The sequence below is a fragment of the Mytilus californianus genome, unplaced genomic scaffold (assembly GCF_021869535.1).
Source record: "Mytilus californianus isolate M0D057914Y unplaced genomic scaffold, xbMytCali1.0.p SCAF_7, whole genome shotgun sequence".
NCBI lineage: Eukaryota > Metazoa > Mollusca > Bivalvia > Mytilida > Mytilidae > Mytilus > Mytilus californianus.
The window spans coordinates 86,071,139-86,091,919 of NW_026262723.1; the positions used below are offsets into that span (position 1 = coordinate 86,071,139).

At 32.3% G+C, this 20,781-nt stretch overlaps 1 protein-coding gene across 1 annotated transcript in view; it reads right to left on the bottom strand.

Moving 5' to 3' along the window:
* Nucleotides 1-17,678, bottom strand: part of LOC127708059 (UPF0764 protein C16orf89 homolog) — a 30,704-nt gene extending 13,026 nt beyond the window's left edge. Inside the window, exons 1-2 of the mRNA XM_052212852.1 lie at nucleotides 16,845-17,678; nucleotides 9,638-9,799 (exon numbers count right to left, since the gene is read on the bottom strand). Of these exons, the coding sequence (XP_052068812.1) occupies nucleotides 9,638-9,799; nucleotides 16,845-17,025 (343 nt within the window). The 5' untranslated portion in view covers nucleotides 17,026-17,678. The remainder of the gene's footprint in view (nucleotides 1-9,637; nucleotides 9,800-16,844) is intronic.
* Nucleotides 17,679-20,781: the final 3,103 nt, after the last annotated feature.

Here is a 20,781-nt window from a genome sequence, read left to right on the forward strand (position 1 = left end):
AGTTAGAACTTCAAATAAATGTGACCACGTCCGGTCTGTGTTTTTGTTAGATGTTTTTCTGCTTTGTATCAATCTGATGAATTGTTTTATATTTTTCATGTCAGGGCCTTTTATAGACGACAATACGGTATGGGTTTTACTCATTGTTGAAGGCTGTACGGTTGCGTATAATTGTTCACATCCACTTCATTTGATCTTTCGTGGATAGTCGTCTTATTGTTAGTTATACCACATCTCCTTATTTTTATATAGACGGTCGATTCATTGTATAAACAATAAGCACTGCATTCTGCTCATCTAGGTTCGTTATGTCACTGAGGTGCGTTTTACGTCAAATCATTACAAAACTATTTTGTACGATTTTTAAAGCTATACTGAATTGAGACTTATATATGTCTCAAGACATTGATATAAATCAACCTTTAAGCACAAATAGTTACATCTGAACGAGTAAATTTGCTAAGTTTTATTATTCACAGAAGACCAAAGATGAAAATATGTCCTTACTACCTTAATACATTCTGTGGAAATGTGAATGCACTTGAAACAGTACCTTGGCTTATATTTGATAGTACTTGAACCGAAAAACCTCTTGGTTAATTTAACAATCAATGAAACGTTTTTGTTGCATTTTTATTGTTTTGATCATTATTTACAACTAATTTAGAGTAGGACGTTTCCAATATTCCGGATATGGACATTAATGCGACAACGTCGAGTATCATGAATACATGCCATCAAAGATGAGAAGATAGTATCTTACATTTGTTATAAACAATGATTCGATGCCATTACCATAGATTGGTACTCACAAATCAATATCATAGCAAGTACCTGTAGTAATTAATGCCGTCTCGTGCCATTATATTACATTCATTTCTTTAATCAAAGCTTTTATTTTTATGTTTCACTTTTTACTTTATTCTACGCTTTCTTTATTTTTATTTTTCACGAAGATGTGGGACAGAAACAGATTCTATAAACTTGTAATTTTCATTTGACGAGGTAATACCTCGGTACCTATCTTAAAATGGCCATTATGACTAACAATTGTCACTATTAAAGGTGTATTGATGTCTATTCTTTAATCGCATTTCAAAAATCATCAATTGCATTCCAGGTTTTTTTTTGATAAACTTATTTTACTATGAGTTACCTAAAAGGAAAGGCTTCTTAACCTATGGCTGCGAGTACATAACATGGAAAAAATCACTCGTAAACATGTAGCCTGCACTGGTGTATTGAAGGCGATCGCGTTTCTTTCAATCAGCGAGTCTGTCAAAGTACTGTTCTGTTCCAGGCTAGGCTATGAAGGGTACCATTTGCTCACACTTCATTTAGATATTGATATGATTGGTCAGGTCATATTGAATAAACTCACCATAGATACCAGGATTAAATTTGTATACGTCAGACGCGCGTTTCGTCTAAAAAGACTCATCAGTGATGCTCGTATAAAAAAAAGTTAAAAAGGCAAAATAAAGTACGAAGAGGATTGAGAACCAAAACTTCCGAAAGTTTTTTGCCAAAAACAGATAAGGTAATCTATTCCTTGGGTAGAAAGTTTTGTAAACAGTTTGTTTAAAATTATGACCATATCAATGATAATTCATGTCAATACTGCGGTGGTGATACCCTCGAAGAAGAAACCTTCGCCAGCAGTAGTGTCGCAGTGGTTGCAAATAAACTCATCATAGATATAAAAAAAATAAGGAGATGTGCTATGATTGCAAATGAGACAACTATCCACCCAAATTCAAATGAAGTGAAATGAAGAAATTATAGGCAACCGTACGGCCTTCAACAATGAGAAAAACCCAAACCGTATATAAAAGGCCCCCACATGAAAAATATGAAACAATTCAATTGAGAAAACTGACGGCCTAATTTATAACAAATCAATTTACGAAAAACAAATATGACAGACATAAACCAACGAAACCGCTGAACTACAGGCTCCTGACTTGGGACAGGCACATAAAGAATGTGGCGGGGTTAAACATGTTTGTGAGCGCTCAACCCTCCCCCTAACCTGGGACAGTGGTGAAACAGCACAATATAAGTACAAACTATAAAAATCTGTTGAAAAAGGCTTAACTCATCAGATTGATACAAAGCAGAAAAACATCAAACAAAAATACAGACCGGACGTGGCAGGGTATTTATCCATCCCTCATCCCGAACAATAAAAAAAGACACTAAGTACAGATCTGAAAGTATTCGCAGTTACTGACAGCTAGTTCAAAGCCAATAACAACTAATAAAAAATCATGTATCTAAGACATACCTGGATTAAAATTGTATACGCCAGACGCGCGTTTCGTGATTTAAAATTTGCTGTTGTATAACTTTTACTAAATGTCAAACCTGTCAATCAAGAATAAAAGTAGAAGGATTTTTGTCTGCTTTGTCCCTAGATTTGACGCTAACCTGTCTTTTCCGCTTTAGGTGAATCGTGTATTGCTACGAGAAAACATTTCATATATATGTTTAATGCGGTTTCAAAGTATTTTACTGCATATTAAAGCTTTATAAGTAGAATATCACAGTTCGTGTTATTGCGTGAACGTACGTGAAAATATCATTTTTAACAGTCACACTAACATGCTTTAAACTGTTTGAAATCTGGAAAATAGATTTAGTGGCGTTATGTATAGATGTCAGGTGCAAGATACGGGCTCTTCCGAGCCAGTAATTAAAAACAATTTCTTTGGATTTTGTACGACAAATATGGACTTTTAGGAAACTACTTTACCTTACCTACAAGCACAGATAATTCTTATCAAACAAAACCACCGGCGTTTAAACTTATTTCTTAACACTAGCAAATCGGCAGAATACTTAAACTTTAAAATTATCAATTGAATTTTCTATTTTGAGAAGAAGAGTACAATTCGTTTACTTAATTGTAAATTATTGTTAATACTTAAACCTGTACATCACATAATCCGACAAATGCAGATATCAAAATACATATAAAACTGTTTGATAAAGGAAATGTGATATCACTTTATCAGACAAACAATGTTTCGTTGGATATATAATCTCAGATAATAGAGGTTAATGTTTTAACATATCAATACAAATTTATTTCCAGTGAATCACACGACTAATGCCACGTGCCATTTTATATGTACTTTTTAGAACAGAAAAGTATACTTTACCAAATTTATTATATGTTAACTTAGATATGCATTCTAATCGTTTCGGGAAGTTTCTGGAATACCGCGTAGACTTCCCGAGTAAGTCCAAAATATTTTCTCTTGAGACCCACTTGTTTTTAATTTTGGAATTTATGGATTTAATTCCTTGCTGATATTAACACAACGTAATCGGACCGAAAATGGGACGAATTTGGAATCATGCTTGTGGCACTAATTCCTCCATCATTGTAAATTTATTGTTTTTTTTTATCTTTATAAAATAATTAAACATTACCCGTAGATACTCGATAAGGTTTCTGGATTTTGCCTGTAACGAAAGCCCTCTTTCATATTTCATATATTTTCCTCTCCTAACTATTAATATCATCAATTACTCTGAAATCATGCTTTTCTTTGGTTGTCGTATGGAATCTTCGAATTTATACCGTTGATATTTGAGTGTAAGAGAGCATATTTTCATTGTCGGCAAATCAAACAGATTTGAAACTTAACCTAGGATGGCTTTTGTTATTCTTTATTGGATTGACTCCCTCTTTGAAACTTTACCTAGGATGGCTTTTATTATTGTATATTGGGTTAACTCCCTCAGATAAACTTAACCAAGGATGGCTTTTGTTATTCTTTATTGGAATGACTCCCTCTTTCAAACTTTACCTAGGATAGCTTTTGTTATTCTCTTTTGGATTAACTCCCGCAGACAAACTTAACCTAGGATGGCTTTTGTTATTCTTTATTGGATAAACTCACTCAGGCAAATTTTACCTAGGATGGCATTTGTTATTGTTTAATGGATTAACTCCCTCAGTCAAACTTTACCTAAGATGGCTTTTGTTATTCTTTATTGGATTAACTCCCTCTTTCAAACTTTACCTAGGATGACTTTTGTTATTGTTTATTGGATTAACTCCCTCTTTCAAACTTTATCTAGGATGGCTTTTGTTATTCTTTATTGGATTAACTCCCTCTTTCAAACTTTACCTAGGATCGCTTTTGTTATTCTTTATTGGATTAACTCCCTCAGGCAAACCCTACCTAATATGGCTTTTGTTATTGTTTATTGGATTAATTCCCTCTATCAAACTTTACCTCGGATCGGTTTTGTTATTCTTTATTGTATTAACTCCCTCAGGCAAACTTTACCTAGGATGGCTTTTGTTATTCTTTGTTCGATTTATTCCCTCATTCAAACTTTACCTAGGACGGTTTTTGTTATTGTTTATTGAATTAACTCACTCAGGCAAACTTTACCTATGGAAGCTTTTGTTATTCTTTTTTAGATAAAATCCCTAAGGCGAACTTTACCGAGGATGACTTTTGATATTGTTTATTGGATAAACTCCCTCAGGCAAACTTTACCTAGGATAGCTTCTGTTATTCTTTATTGGATTGACTCCCTCTTTCAAACTTTACCTAGGATGGCTATTGTTATTCTCTATTGGGTTAACTCCTTCAGACAAAATTAGCCTAGGATGGCTTTTGTTAATCTTTATTGGATAAACTCCCTCAGGCAATCTAAACCTAGGATGGCTTTTGTTATTCTTTATTCGATTTATTCCCTCGGTCAAACTTTACCTATGATGGCTTTTGTTATTGTTAATTGGATTAACTCCCTCTTTCAAACTTTACCTAGGAGGGCTTTCGTTATTCTTAATTGGATTAACTCCCTCAGGCTAACACTACCTAGAATGGCTTTTGTTATTGTTTATTGGATTAACTCACTCGGTCAAAATTTGCCTCGGATCGCTTTTGTTATTCTTTATTGTATTAACTCACTCAGGCAAACTTAACCTAGGATGTTTTTTGTTATTCTTTATTGGATAAATTCCATCAGGCAAAAATATACCTATGATGGCTTTTGTTATTCTTTATTGGATTAACTCCTTCTTTCAAAATTTACCTAGGATGGCTTTTGTTATTCTCTATTGGGTTAACTCCCTCAGACAAAATTAACATAGGATGGCTTTGTTATTCTTTATTGGTTAAACTCCCTCAGGCAAATTTTACCTAAGATGGCTTTTTCTATTGTTTATTGGATAAACTCCCTCAGGCAAACTTTACCTAGTATAGCTTTTGTTATTATTTATTGGATTAACTCCCTTTTTTAAACTTTACCAGGACGGCTTTTGTTATTCTTTATTGGATTATCTCTCTCAGGCAAACTTTACATAGGATGGTTTTTGTTATTCTTTATTGGATTAACTCTCTCAGGCAAATTTTACCTAGGATGGCTTTTAGTATTCTTTATTGGATTAAATCCCTCATGCTAACTTTACCTAGGATGGCTTTTGTTATTCTTTATTGGATTAACTCCCACGTCCAAACTTTACCTCGGATCGCTTTTGTTATTCTTTATTGTATTAACTCACTCAGGCAAACATTACCTAGGATGGCTTTTGTTATTCTTTATTCGATTCATTCCCTCATTCAAACTTTACCTAGGACGGTTTTTGTTATTGTTTATTGAATTAACTCACTCAGGCAAACTTTACCTATGGAAGCTTTTGTTATTCTTTTTTAGATAAAATCCCTAAGGCGAACTTTACTGAGGATGACTTTTGATATTGTTTATTGGATAAACTCCCTCAGGCAAACTTTACCTAGGATAGCTTTTGTTATTCTTTATTGGATTGACTCCCTCTTTCAAACTTTACCTAGGATGGCTATTGTTATTCTCTATTGGGTTAACTCCTTCAGACAAAATTAGCCTAGGATGGCTTTTGTTAATCTTTATTGGATAAACTCCCTCAGGCAATCTAAACCTAGGATGGCTTTTGTTATTCTTTATTCGATTTATTCCTTCGGTCAAACTTTACCTATGATGGCTTTTGTTATTGTTAATTGGATTAACTCCCTCTTTTAAACTTTACCTAGGAGGGCTTTCGTTATTCTTTATTGGATTAACTCCCTCAGGCAAACACTACCTAGAATGGCTTTTGTTATTGTTTATTGGATTAACTCACTCGGACAAAATTTACCTCGGATCGCTTTTGTTATTCTTTATTGTATTAACTCACTCAGGCAAACTTAACCTAGGATGTTTTTTGTTATTCTTTATTGGATAAATTCCATCAGGCAAAAATATACCTACGATGGCTTTTGTTATTCTTTATTGGATTAACTCCTTCTTTCAAAATTTACCTAGGATGGCTTTTGTTATTCTCTATTGGGTTAACTCCCTCAGACAAAATTAACACAGGATGGCTTTTGTTATTCTTTATTGGTTAAACTCCCTCAGGCAAATTTTACCTAATATGGCTTTTTCTATTGTTTATTGGATAAACTCCCTCAGGCAAACTTTACCTAGGATAGCTTTTGTTATTATTTATTGAATTAACTCCCTTTTTTAAACTTTACCAGGACGGCTTTTGTTATTCTTTATTGGATTATCTCTCAGGCAAACTTTACATAGGATGGTGTTTGTTATTCTTTATTGGATTAACTCTCTCAGGCAAATTTTACCTAGGATGGCTTTTAGTATTCTTTATTGGATTAAATCCCTCATGCTAACTTTACCTAGGATGGCTTTTGTTATTCTTTATTGGATTAACTCCCACGTCCAAACTTTACCTATGATCACTTTTGTTATTCTTTATTGTATTAACTCCCTCAGGCAAACTTTACTTATGATGACTTTTGTTATTCTTTATTCGATTTACTCCCTCGGTCAAATTTTACCTAGGATGGCTTTTGGTATTGTTTATTGGATTAACTCACTCAGGCAAACTTTACCTAGGATGGTTTTTGTTATCCTTTTTTAGATTAATTCTCTCCTTCAAACTTTACCTAGGATGGCTTTTGTTATTCTCTATTGAGTTAACTCCCTCAAACAAAATTAGCCTAGGATGGCATACGTTATTCTTTATTGGATAAGTTCCCTCAGGCAATCTTAACCTATGATGGCTTTTGTTATTCTTTATTGGATTAACTCCCTCTTTCATACTTTACCTAGGATGGCATTTGTTGTTTTCTATTGGGTTAACTCCTTCAGACAAAATTATTTATGGCTTTTGTTATTCTCTATTGGATAAACTCCCTCTTTCAAATTTTACCTAGGATGGCTTTTTTTTATTGTTTACTGGATTAACTCCCTCAGGCAAACTTTACATAATATGACTTTTGTTATTCTTTATTGGATTAACTCCCTCTTTCAAATTTTACCTAGGATGGCTTTTGTTTCTCTATTGGGTTAACTCCCTCAGACAAAATTAGCTTAGGATGGCTTATGATATTCTTTATTGGATAAACTCCCTCAGGCAATCTTAACCTAGGATGGCTTTTGTTATTCTTTATTCGATTTATTCCCTCGGTCAAACTTTACCTATGATGGCTTTTGTTATTGTTAATTGGATTAACTCCCTCTTTCAAACTTTACCTAGGAGGGCTTTCGTTATTCTTTATTGGATTAACTCCCTCAGGCAAACACTACCTAGGATGGCTTTTGTTATTGTTTATTGGATTAACTCACTCGGTCAAAATTTACCTCGGATCGCTTTTGTTATTCTTTATTGTATTAACTCACTCAGGCAAACTTAACCTAGGATGTTTTTTGTTATTCTTTATTGGATAAATTCCATCAGGCAAAAATATACCTACGATGGCTTTTGTTATTCTTTATTGGATTAACTCCTTCTTTCAAAATTTACCTAGGATGGCTTTTGTTATTCTCTATTGGGTTAACTCCCTCAGACAAAATCAACATAGGATGGCTTTTGTTATTCTTTATTGGTTAAACTCCCTCAGGCAAATTTTACCTAAGATGGCTTTTTCTATTGTTTATTGGATAAACTCCCTCAGGCAAACTTTACCTAGGATAGCTTTTGTTATTATTTATTGGATTAACTCCCTTTTTTAAACTTTACCAGGACGGCTTTTGTTATTCTTTATTGGATTATCTCTCTCAGGCAAACTTTACATAGGATGGTTTTTGTTATTCTTTATTGGATTAACTCTCTCAGGCAAATTTTACCTAGGATGGCTTTTAGTATTCTTTATTGGATTAAATCCCTCATGCTAACTTTACCTAGGATGGCTTTTGTTATTCTTTATTGGATTAACTCCCACGTCCAAACTTTACCTAGGATCGCTTTTGTTATTCTTTATTGTATTAACTCCCTCAGGCAAACTTTACTTATGATGACTTTTGTTATTCTTTATTCGATTTACTCCCTCGGTCAAATTTTACCTAGGATGGCTTTTGGTATTGTTTATTGGATTAACTCACTCAGGCAAACTTTACCTAGGATGGTTTTTGGTATTCTTTTTTAGATTAACTCTCTCCTTCAAACTTTAGCTATGATGGCTTTTGTTATTCTCTATTGGGTTAACTCCCTTAAACAAAATTAGCCTAGGATGGCATATGTTATTCTTTATTGGATAAGCTCCCTCAAGCAATCTTAACCTATGATGGCTTTTGTTATTCTTTATTGGATTAACTCCCTCTTTCATACTTTACCTAGGATGGCTTTTGTTGTTCTCTTTTGGGTTAACTCCTTCAGACAAATTCTTTTTATGGTAGTGTTGTGATTCTACGTCCGTAAAGTAAATATGATGGCGTTAGTGGTTCATCTATAGGATCTGATGAGACGTAAGTTGTTTACTGGATTAACTCCCTCAGGCAAATTACATAATATGACTTTTGTTATTCTTTATTGGATTAACTCCCTCTTTCAAATTTTACCTAGGCTGGCTTTTGTTTCTCTATTGGGTTAACTCCCTCAGACAAAATTAGCCTAGGATGGCTTATGATATTCTTTATTGGATAAACTCCCTCAGGCAATCTTAACCTAGGATGGCTTTTGTTATTCTTTATTGGAGCAACTCCCTCTTTCAAACTTTACCTAGGATGGCTTTTGTTATTCTCTATTGGATTAACTCCCTCAGACAAAATTAGCCTAGGATGGCTTTTGTTATTCTTTATTGGATAAACTCCCTCAGACAAATTTTACCTAGGATGGCTTTTGTTATTGTTTACTGGATAAGCTCCCTCATGCAAACTTTACATAATATGGCTTTTGTTATTCTTTATTGGATTAACTCCCTCTTTCAAACTTTACCTAGGATGGCTTTTGCTATTCTTTATTGGATTAACTCCCTCCGGCAAACTTGACCTAGGATGTTTTTTGTTATTCTTTATTGGATTAAGTCCATCAGGCAAAAATATACCTTGGATGGCTTTTGTTATTCTTTATTGGATTAACTCCCTCTTTCAAACTTTACCTAGGATGGTTTTTGTTATTCTTTTTTTGGATTATTTTTGGTCATGGGTTAAGTGTTGTAAAGACTGGTATACTAATGGAAAGTTGTTTCCTGGATAAATTAGCCGTTTTCCCTTTAGAAAGTAAGTAAGTAATCGATATTTCTTCCATCTGTTACTATGGTATAAAGTTTAATTGATTCGGACCATTTATTTTGAAATAACTATTAAGTGAATATCGCTCCCTTTATTTTTCAAAGTAATGCATTGCTATACTTACTCTGGTAGTAGTAGGGTGTAAGTGCAGCTATGTATGGTATTGCTTTACTGCTGACTTTCCCGGCTAGGTCAGATAATTCCTTGAGATTTATAAACAAGTTGTTATCAATTACCCAATTATCTGGATTACTTTGTATTCTTTCTAAAAGCACTGTTAGTTGTCCTGAAAACATAAAAAAAAAACAAAAGATAACAACAAGAAAATTCCATATCAATTAAATTTCGTTTCATCTCTTAAAATGCTTTGTGGTGTAAGTTTTTCGTGAATTATTTATTATTAATGGTTATCATAAACACAAAACCAATATTGTCTTTTCTATGATACTTTTAAAATAAGGAGGGGTGGTAGAATTCAAACGAGACAACAATGCACCAGAACACAATGACGTATATGTTAGCAACTATAGGTCACCGTACGGCCTGCAACAATGAGCAAAATCCAAACCGCATAGTAAGCTATAAAAGGCCCTGACATGACAAAATGTAAAACAATTCAAAGGCGAAAACCAACGGCCTGAACAACAAATGAAAAATAAATATGATATACAGCAACAAACAACAATCACTGAATTGCAGTCTCCTGGCTTGGGACAAGTACATACAAAATGTGGCTGTGTTAAACATGTTTGTAGACGCCCAATCCTCCCATTTCCTGAGACCGTCATGTTGCAGTACAACATAATAACAAAGGATAAATAAAATTTAGTTGAAAAGGGCTTAACTCATCAGATCGATACAAAGCACAAATAAAACTATCGATCTGAGAGTACTCGCAGTAAACTGAAAGCTAGTTTAAAGCCAATAACAACTAATATAATAATCATATATAGCCATCAAGGCAAAATAGCAATCGGTACACATGCCATGGATTTAGTGTAAAGAAATTAAAAGAAATTACCAATAGCCCAGGAAAACATGACCTAATACAATGCCTTAATATAAGTATCGACAGGTTATAGAACCGTGAGTGTAAATAACTGTATAGCAATACATATTTAGTTTTTTTTTATTTATTGATAACAGAATCAATGTAAATACCAATAAAATCAATATTCAATTTTTTTTACAGTGTTAAATTGATAAGCTTTTATATTAACCTTATTCAAAGGATTTATAAGCTTACATGGATCGTATCTAAATTGAAGTGCTAAAAAAATAATTGACAAACATCTTAGTAAGTAAAGCTGTCTAGCGGAGCCACTTTTGATGATTACATCTTGTGTAATGGATAGCACCTGTTTCTCTGACTTGATAAGCGCATGGTCACAGAATTAGGTATATAGTATATAGTGATTGGAAGATCGTCTCTAGAATGACGCATTTAAAAATCAGATGATCTGTAAAGTGCTAATTACTATGACATGGTTTAATTAATACATTTGGCATTATATTTAATAATATTTCATTTTGTTTACTAATTGATTTATCTATTTGATCTTATTCGTACATACTGGTTATCTTTATTCACTAACGTTAAACAAATCTTTAACTTGTATATTTTTTTCCTGGTTGTGCAGTATCGTCAATTTTAGACGATCCGATAAATGATTATGCTAGTTGGTTGTTTTAATGAGACTATTATATAGTATGTGTACTTTTCCGTTAGTATTTGCATATTCAAACAAAATATAAGACAAACTATTACCGACTTAAAACATGGGATAGACAATAGGCAGTCTTTTGCAGTAAAATCATTTTTTTTAGTATTTAACAATTCATATTTATTTTTGGTCGGAAACATTTAAAACACGTTCAAATCAGGCTAAAATAAATACTTCAACACATGACACGAAAGACATATTATTCAAAGCAATCCGTTCACTGTGATGTATTAAAAAAAGGCTATCAAATTGAATCTTATCAGATAGAACTTAAATACAGTGGAAGTTATTTTAGGTAAAAATTGTAGCGTTGAACTAAAACACACCAACATAAGTGACATTTCAATAATGAAAACTCTTTCTCGATCATTGATCAGTTAATGAATCTTCGTAAATATTTAAATACTAATTAAAGTCTACTGCTAGGCGATGCTGTACAACCCAGCATGACTTATAAAACGGAAAATGATGAACAAGTATCCACGTCAAATGCTCTAAATTACCCAGAGTCTAGTCAAGATTTGAATGAATTCAACAGAGATTTACCGTCAAAACCAAATTTCTAAATGGCGCAAGAACATTTATATCTAACGGCAACCATTTTTGTGATTATAGACTTAAAGCAAACACGATAGCATGTTTTAGAATTAAACTAGTCTCGATATGTCCGCTCCTAATCCGTTGTCCTTTTGAGCTAAGAAATGGCAAAACGTTCGGTATAACCGGTGACATAAGGAATGGCAAAACGTTCGGTATAACCGAGGACATAAGGAATGGCAAAACGTTCGGTATAACCGATGACATAAGGAATGGCAAAACGTTCGGTATAACCGGTGACATTAGGAATGGCAAAACGTTCGGTATAACCGGTGACATAAGGAATGGCAAACCGTTCGGTATAACCGGTGACATAAGGAATGGCAAAACGTTCGCTATAACCGGTGACATAAGAAATGACAAAACGTTCGGTATAACCGGTGACATAAACATTGCTACATGACAAAGAATACTAGATACTACCGTGCATCTGCTGATGTATATATCATGCCGTATTGCATATTATTATATTGTCCGCTGTATTATATATTTATAACAACTTCGTCAACAATGCATAAAAAAACAACATAAGCTTGTGCAATGCTTTAAGTAAGATTGGACAAAGAAATTCAAAACAGATTTTTTTTTTGCGTTAAAAGTTATAAAAATAGTTAATAAATATCAATGAAAAATAATACAAATCATAAAAATTGTACTTTAATAGTGTAATTATAGAATTTGTAAATAAGTCTGTTAAGACAACTAAAAAAAGAGATTAGAACATCATGAAACTTATTTGCTTTTTTGACAGTAAGTACATACTGGATGTGAAAGACTATTTTTATTTCATGAAGCGTGCATAAATATATTTAATTCAATTTAGGAAACGTCTTTGCCATTTATGATACTATATCCGTACTGTACAGTTTCGTTGTTTAAATTTCATTGATCAGTGTTATTTATTTATGTTTTTCTTGAATATTAAGAGTCATACTAGGTTGCAAAAATTCTCCAATTATTAAGTTATGACAAAGTTTTTGTTATTCATTTAAACCTTCAATTATTCCATATCAAATGACTAGAATAGTAACCAAATTATACTATTTTACTACACTCGATGCATATTTCGACAAATAATGTCTTTTAACGACTCTAAATGTTGATCATCAATGTCGTCAACAGAACTGTCATACGCGTTGTATGTTACTACAAAAAAGAAAACTCACTATTTGAATCAAAACGTGATGTTTCTCGTGAAGTAGCATGCACAAACGTCCTCTATTGTCAATAAATCGATGAAGAAGAAAAGTAGAACACGGAAGAAAAAGAATCTAGAATATGTAAATTTTGTTATGCATTTCGTAGTAACCTTTTTTAGGAAGGATCTTTTTTTGTACAACCAAACCTTCATATAAACATTTTAACATCTTTTAACACTGTATTCGATTTTATTGCTTTATACAGAAATAAAATGAGCTATTGCCAAGCCATTGTATAAAAGCCCATGCCCGCTCTATAAATTTATGAATTATAAAATTGTTTTCAAAGGTAAAACCGTATGATACAAATATTGTTGCACGTTTTCTGAAATAACCTTCTTAACTGCGTTAAATATATATATGAAATGTTTAAATATTTTCTCGTAGCAATACACGATTCACCTAAAGCGGAAAAGACAGGTTGGCGTCAAATCTAGGGACAAAGCAGACAAAACTCCGTCTACTTTTATCCTTGATTGACAGGGTTGACATTTAGTTAAAGTTATACAACAGCAAAATTTAAATCATGAAACGCGCGTCTGGCGTATAAATTTTAATCCAGGTATATCTTAGATGCATGATTTTTTTTATTATTTGTTAATGGCTTTGGGGAACTAGCTGTCAGTAACTGCAAGAACTCTCAGGTCTGTACTTAGTGTCTTTTTGTTATGGGGATGTATGAGTACCCTGCCACGTTCACTTGGTGTTTTTGTGCTTTGTATCGATATGATGAGTTAAGCACTTTTCAACTGATTTTTATAGTTTGTTCACATGTTGTACTGTTACACCACTGTCCCAGGTTAGGGGGATGGTTGGGCGTCCGCTAACATGTTTAACCCCGCCACATTCTGTATGTGCCTGTCCAAAGTCAAGAGCCTGTAATTCAGTGCTTGTCGTTTGTTGCTGTATATCACATTTGTTTTTATTTTATTATTTTGTACATAATCAGGCTATTAGTTTTCTCGTTTGAATTGTTTTACAAAATTTCAAATTTACAAATATTTTATTGGCACAAACACAATTACAATAATTGACAAAGGCCCATATTTCAGCACATTATTACAATGTACACAACATAATGAAATAATATGTTATAATTAAGAAGATAACATCTCATTTCTATAATCCAGACATTTACGTATATAAGAACTAGTCACTTTCATGACTTAACTAATAGAACATGTTCTCCCAGCTAGGTTTGAAAATCCTAGATTGTTTAAAATAGAATAAAGTTTCTTTGTCCAGGGGTTATTTTTTCAGTTGCCAGAAATTTTGGATACAAGGGTGTTTTCAGACCTTAACATATGTTCAAAAAATTACATTTGTCATTTCGGGGCCTTTTATAGCTGCCTATGCGGTATGGGATTTACTCATTGTTAAAGGTCGTATGGTGACCTATAGTTGTTAAATTCTGTGTCATTTAGTCTCTTGTGGAGAGTTGTCTCATTGGCAATCATACCACATCTTCTTATTTTTATATCCATCAGGTTTAGTTACATTGCCCCAAAAGTTTGGAATTTTCTTTTTTTAAATATTTGAAAGCTTAAAAGTCCTAAAGGCTTTTAGATAACAGCCAAAACCTTTGCTTGAGGTATCTGTACATTTAGTCCCATTGGCTATTCATTTCACTTCTTACATTGTACTTAATATAACAATGTCAACTGCAAGAAATAAGCAGTAGACTGATTCACAAATTCTCGACCAAGAAAATGTAATTCAGTTTACCTAGAGGTATGGAGGTAAAATTCACAGAGGTCATATACCGACGTCTGAATATTTCTTAATTCTGCTGTGCCAAGAACAGGCTGTATGTAATGATATTATGTAATACAAAATAACTTTAAAGGAACTTCTGCACTTCCATGGATTTCAGTAATTCCAAATCCATTCTATGATTAAGACCATTACAATTAAGGTGAAAAATAAAACACCTTTAATAACATTATTATGTCTTCTCAAGAAATCAGTTCCACATTGTCTTGAAGTTAACTAAGGAAGCATTCAGATTTGAGACATATCGTGTTTATATGTTAAACTGAATATAATAAGAGTCTCAAAAACAAAGTAAAAAATGATTTTTTTTTACTTCAAACTAATTATTTCATTTGAGATATGATAGTAGTATTTTTTCACAAAAAATTTATGAATAATTGTAGAAAATTTTAAATATCTTGATGTCTCGATGATATCGTTTTAGTTGTCTAGTTGTGAAGTTTGAAAAAAACATAAGTCCTTTAATTTTTTTTATTTCAAAGTATTTTTAATCATTGTTCTGCTTTAAAAAAAATTACAACTTGTATCTTACGTATCAGTTGTACATTCTGAATATTTCATGGCTGGGGAAATCTTTGTTTTATTGTGAAACTATATTTCATACTACAAGTTAAAATGGTAATAATCAAAATTACATCTGATTTTGAAATGGAATGAATTGAAAGTATATTAAAAATACATGATTTAATCCCACTTGTTCATGATTCCATCTCCATTCAGCCATGGGTGTTTAACGCATTGGCACTTTGGGATGGTTCTCTAAAACGACAGTGAATCTGATATCAAAGAAACCATCTCCTGTTTACATCGAATTTATTCTTTTGGGAAGTGAATGCATTACATGACTTTTATCAATAGCATTTATCATATATTTGATATGACAGCTTTATGACAAAATTAGCATTGAACGCTGTATAGAACTAGAAAATAAAGTGTTATAAACTTGTGCATTAATAACAGACCAAACCTGACAATGTTTTAAATGATGATAGTCAAACAATTTGTTATCCACCATGAATAGATCTCATTATGTATTTTATGAATGGAATTATTTATACTCTGCAAACACTTTGGTGGATGTTGCTGCCTGTAAATACTTATTTTTTCACGATTGAAATACAAAAAAACTAAATTTTTTTTGCAAAAACAAAATGAGTTTGAGTTAGGATGTTGGCCTTGATTCATTTAATAAAATTGAGAATGGAAATGGGGAATGTGCCAAAGAGACAACAACCCGACCATAGAGCAGACAACAGCTGAAGGCCACCAATGGGTCTTCAATGCAGCGAGAAACTCCCGCACCCGGAGGCGTCCTTCAGCTGGCCCCTAAACAAATATGTATACTAGTTCAGTGATAATGGACGTCATACTAAACTCCAAAATATAATCAAAAAACTAAAATTAAAAATGATACAAGACTAACAAATGCCAGATTCTGTTCATAAAAGTTAATTAAAAATTAAAACCAAAATGATTTTTACGCCATGGGTAGTTGTTTCCTTTACTGTAATTTATTTTTAGATAAAACAAAAGTTTTCTTTTTATTTCTTTTTATTTCTTTATTATGGCTATACCAAATTAGTTTGTTGTTCTCCAGATTCAATCGCTCACATAAAATACTCTTATCGCCTCGTATTTATTCTTTCTCAGTCAACTTTCATTCCAATATGAAATTTCAAAGTAGATTTCTCGAATACCCCCCCTTTTAAAAAAAATAAGTCAAAGAAAATAATTCATAGAAAACAAATATGTTGTTTCTTCAATGTCTTTTGAATTTTCATCAATTGGTTTTTCTTATGTCAAACTTCTGGTCTAAAATAACGAAATTCAAGACTTGATTACATGAATTTCTAATCATTATCCCATATTTTGTATAGTAAATATTCAAGATGTAGAGTGATGATATTCAATAGGTATTAATGTCAAAAACAGTAAAAAAATATACTATATGTGTTCATTTATTAAAAGTAAGAATGAAAATTTATAAAGACAATTATCACATGACAAACGTCATAGCAACAAAACAAAACACTCTTACCTTCTACCATCCGTGTCCCAATGACAGCATCCAAGTTTATATTCTTGTGTTCTGTGTAAAGAAATTCTAACGCTGATTTGAGCGAGGCTAATGTTTCATATAGGAGAGCACTGGTTTCATTTGGAACTGAAGCATTAGAAAAGTTAAACAAAAACAAAAACAAAAACGAAAAGGTGGACATACTGATGTTTCTGACATATGTTTTAAAATCGAAAGAATCCTTTTTAAGTTTTATTTGATTTTTCACAAGGCGCGTAGGATGTCTTTACTTCGATTGGGTAACGTATACGCGTCATTCGATATTCTATTAACAGCTTATCAAATCGCTTCAAACATTTTTCTCACACTTTTTTTAATCCTATGTAATCTGATACATTGTCTTATATAATTTTATCCTCGTCTGAATGATCATGCTTTTTTTACTTTAAAACTACGGTTATTCTACGATGTTTGTACCTTCTGTCTGAGATAATCCTGCTTCAATATGACCACCTTTAAATTAAAAGGAAAATAATTGAAATGTATCGTCACATCTTCCTGATGATAGTCCTCTGATGAAATAAAACGGTCCCTTAATTATTTGTAAAGTCAGTTTATTTTTCTCTGGCGGCTTTTAAATCGTTTTATGTTAATTCTACGAAGTATTTCAGTTTATCACGATATCTCTTATTTATTTCCCAATCAATGTTTGATGGCAGAATCTTTCATGTCACAACAAATTGTCATATTCGCCATCAATTTAGAAATCTGTTGAATATCACTGCAGGCCTAACGTTATGGTGGTGATAATTAAATGATCACTTTGGTTGGAAGGTGTACATAACAAAAGAAGACAATATGATTGCATGTTAACAATAGATTCAGTTTTATCATGACAAAATGGATTATTTTGATTTACTAAAGGGAATTTATTAACAAATGCTGCGACACTTCTATGTTTTAATGAAAGATTTTACATATGATTTTGATAAAAACTGGTATATTTCAAATTCGAATATTGATTCTTAACTCCATCAAGGATATTAAATATTGATGTGAAATTCATAATCTAAAAGGTTAAACCTGTTGTCTGTGATCCTAAATGGACTAAAACTGTTAATTACACTGGGTATACAATTATAAGTTTTTACTTTGCAATATTAAAATTTCAACAGTTCAACCAAATTTCTAATATCGATTACAATTTTAAACTTCCGTTTTTATATTGATGATTTTTACAATGTTGAAATCCTGGCACGAGTCCTTCAATATTTTATTTTTATGATGTTTTTACAAAAAAAGTAATGGAAGAGCAAACAAGTTTATTACATTTGACAGTATCATTTTCCGTTTGGTGTAATATGAGAAACAACAATAGCAAACTAAACGTTAAATGAGGAGACATAATAAAAGTTTAGACACTGCATTAGAATAGACGTGACGCTTAACATTTTTAGTTCAAAATATTTATTCTACTGGTGAACGCCATCAAGATTACGTATGCTCCTTTTGGTTTGACCTTCCAAATTAGACTGAGAATAAAATAGTGTAATCCGTCAATGAACGACTGTCCAACAGTATAATTAAAAAGAAAGTACACGAAGAACTTGTCTCAGAAAAAAATATATCTCTGTACATTAACCTCAGTTTCAGGTAAAGAGATATGTTGTTTTTTTCTGAGACAAGTGCTTTTGACCATCCTTAAGAACTTGTGGTCATCCGATGTTCAGTACTTCAGTTCTTTGATTTATCTTCATTATTTCTTTCTTTTACATTATCTGTTTTAAAAGTTGAAACTAGACAGACATCAAGAAGGCAAGGACGTATACTATACATTTATTTCCCGTGCCGGAGGGAGATATGAAGATTTGTTTACCCAAGAATATTCATATTTCACGAGGGCTCTGCCTGAGGGAAATATGATTTTTCGAGGGTGAGCAAATCTTCATATCTCCCGAGGCAAGAGGGGAAATGAATGTTTTATTCCACTGCCTATGCTTTGTTTACTATCAATACATTAAATATTATTTTGCATACTTTTTTTTTCTTATCCGCTTGTTTTTGTAAGTCAAACTAAACACGACATACCCATTGATAAACAGTAAGGGTCAAAATTTAATTATAAGTCTGTTTGTTTTATCGTCTGAAATAAATTTGAACATGATAATGATTTTTGCTATCGCTATTTTAAGAAGAATAAGAAGTTCAAAACGTTACGTACATTAACCGCGCGTAACGTCGCACGAAGTAATCCCGACATTTCAGAGGGGAATATGATCCTCAGAATGGAATATGAAGATTTATTCAATGACACGTGGGATAGTCTCAACCAATCAAATATTGATTAAACTATCAATATGTTTAAACAGTGGAATAAGAAGATTTGTTCAATGACACGTGGGAAAGTCTCAACCAATCAAATATTGATTAAACTATCAATATGTTTAGACAGTGGAATAATGTTAGTTATTCGTCCTTGAAAAAGGAAAAAAACGATATAAAATTTTAAAGAAATAACTTTTAATAGAAAACTGCAGATGAAGTAGCAAGATCCCCTCTCAAAAAAATTGTATCAGATCGGATTAAAATCATCAATGCCTATCGACAGAAAACCTTTTAAGTTATTTGATAGATAAATTACTTTTTGCTTTGATATATGTATATTTTTAATATACAATTTCTTTTCTTAAATTTCCAATTGTGAAACGAATATATCGTCAAATTTCGAATTGTTTAAATTTATATCTTGAATTTTGAATCTCGAACTTACAATGTCAGATATCGAATCTTGAAGTTTAAGTTTTTTTGGATCTCATTTGCTTGGGTTTACAAATAAAAATCTTTTTTCAGCTGACACCTTCTTGAACATTATTCTCTATATTATCCAAGAGACATCATTGTATAAGTATTAACTTGACTCGAGATGAATATAAACCTCTATTTGATAAATAATTATTATACAAGATATTCATTCTATATCATTTATGGCTAGATTTGTTTGGAATTAAATTACTTTAGATCACTCAGTACGGAAATTACGCACCAGAGATTGTATAAAGTTAATATAAATCAATTTGTTGCAGGAAAAGTCATATTATAACACTCAAGTTCTTTTCTTTAACTGCATCTAACCATTTCAGTACGGTCTTTTTCATGAAGGATATGAACGGTAGGTGACCCAAGGTAGGCGAACAATACCTCATCAACGGTTTATGATTTGTCCCAAAAGAGATTTAGATACAAATTATTGAACAGTGTTTCGTCATTTACATCTTTTTTATTAATATTAATGTTAGTAAACTCAACCGTATCAATAAGCATAGCAGTTCATATTTCTATTAACAATATACAAGGACTTTTCTTATTGTCTTTCAAAATAGTTTGCTTAAAGTCATATGAAACGAGTTTTATGTATTTATAATGTTAAGGAAATTGTTGAACAAATATACATATACTAAACTATAAGTGGACGTTTTTTATGCCCCACTACGATAGTAGAGGGGCATTATGTTTTTCGGTCTGTGCGTCCGTCGTTCGTTCGTCCGTCCGTCCGTCTGTCTGTCCCGCTTCAGGTTAAAGCTTTTGGTCAAGGTAGTTTTTGATGAAGTTGAAGTCCAATCAACTTGAAACTTAGTACACATGTTCCGTATGATATGATCTTTCTAATTGTCATGCCAAATAAGAGTTTTGATAACAATTTCACGGTCCACTGAACATAGAAAATGATAGTGCGAGTGGGGCATCCGTGTACTATCGACACATTCTTGTTTACAATTATTACGAATCCATAAAGTATTATCGACAAATAATATTTCATTCAGTGATTGTTGATCGTAAGCTTATTAACTTTCGAGTTTGTTGCCGAAGTTCGGATCGTGACATTGATGAACTTTCAACATAGAATCATGGAGCACGTAATATATAAGTGAATTTATAGGGAGATGTTAATTTTTTTTCA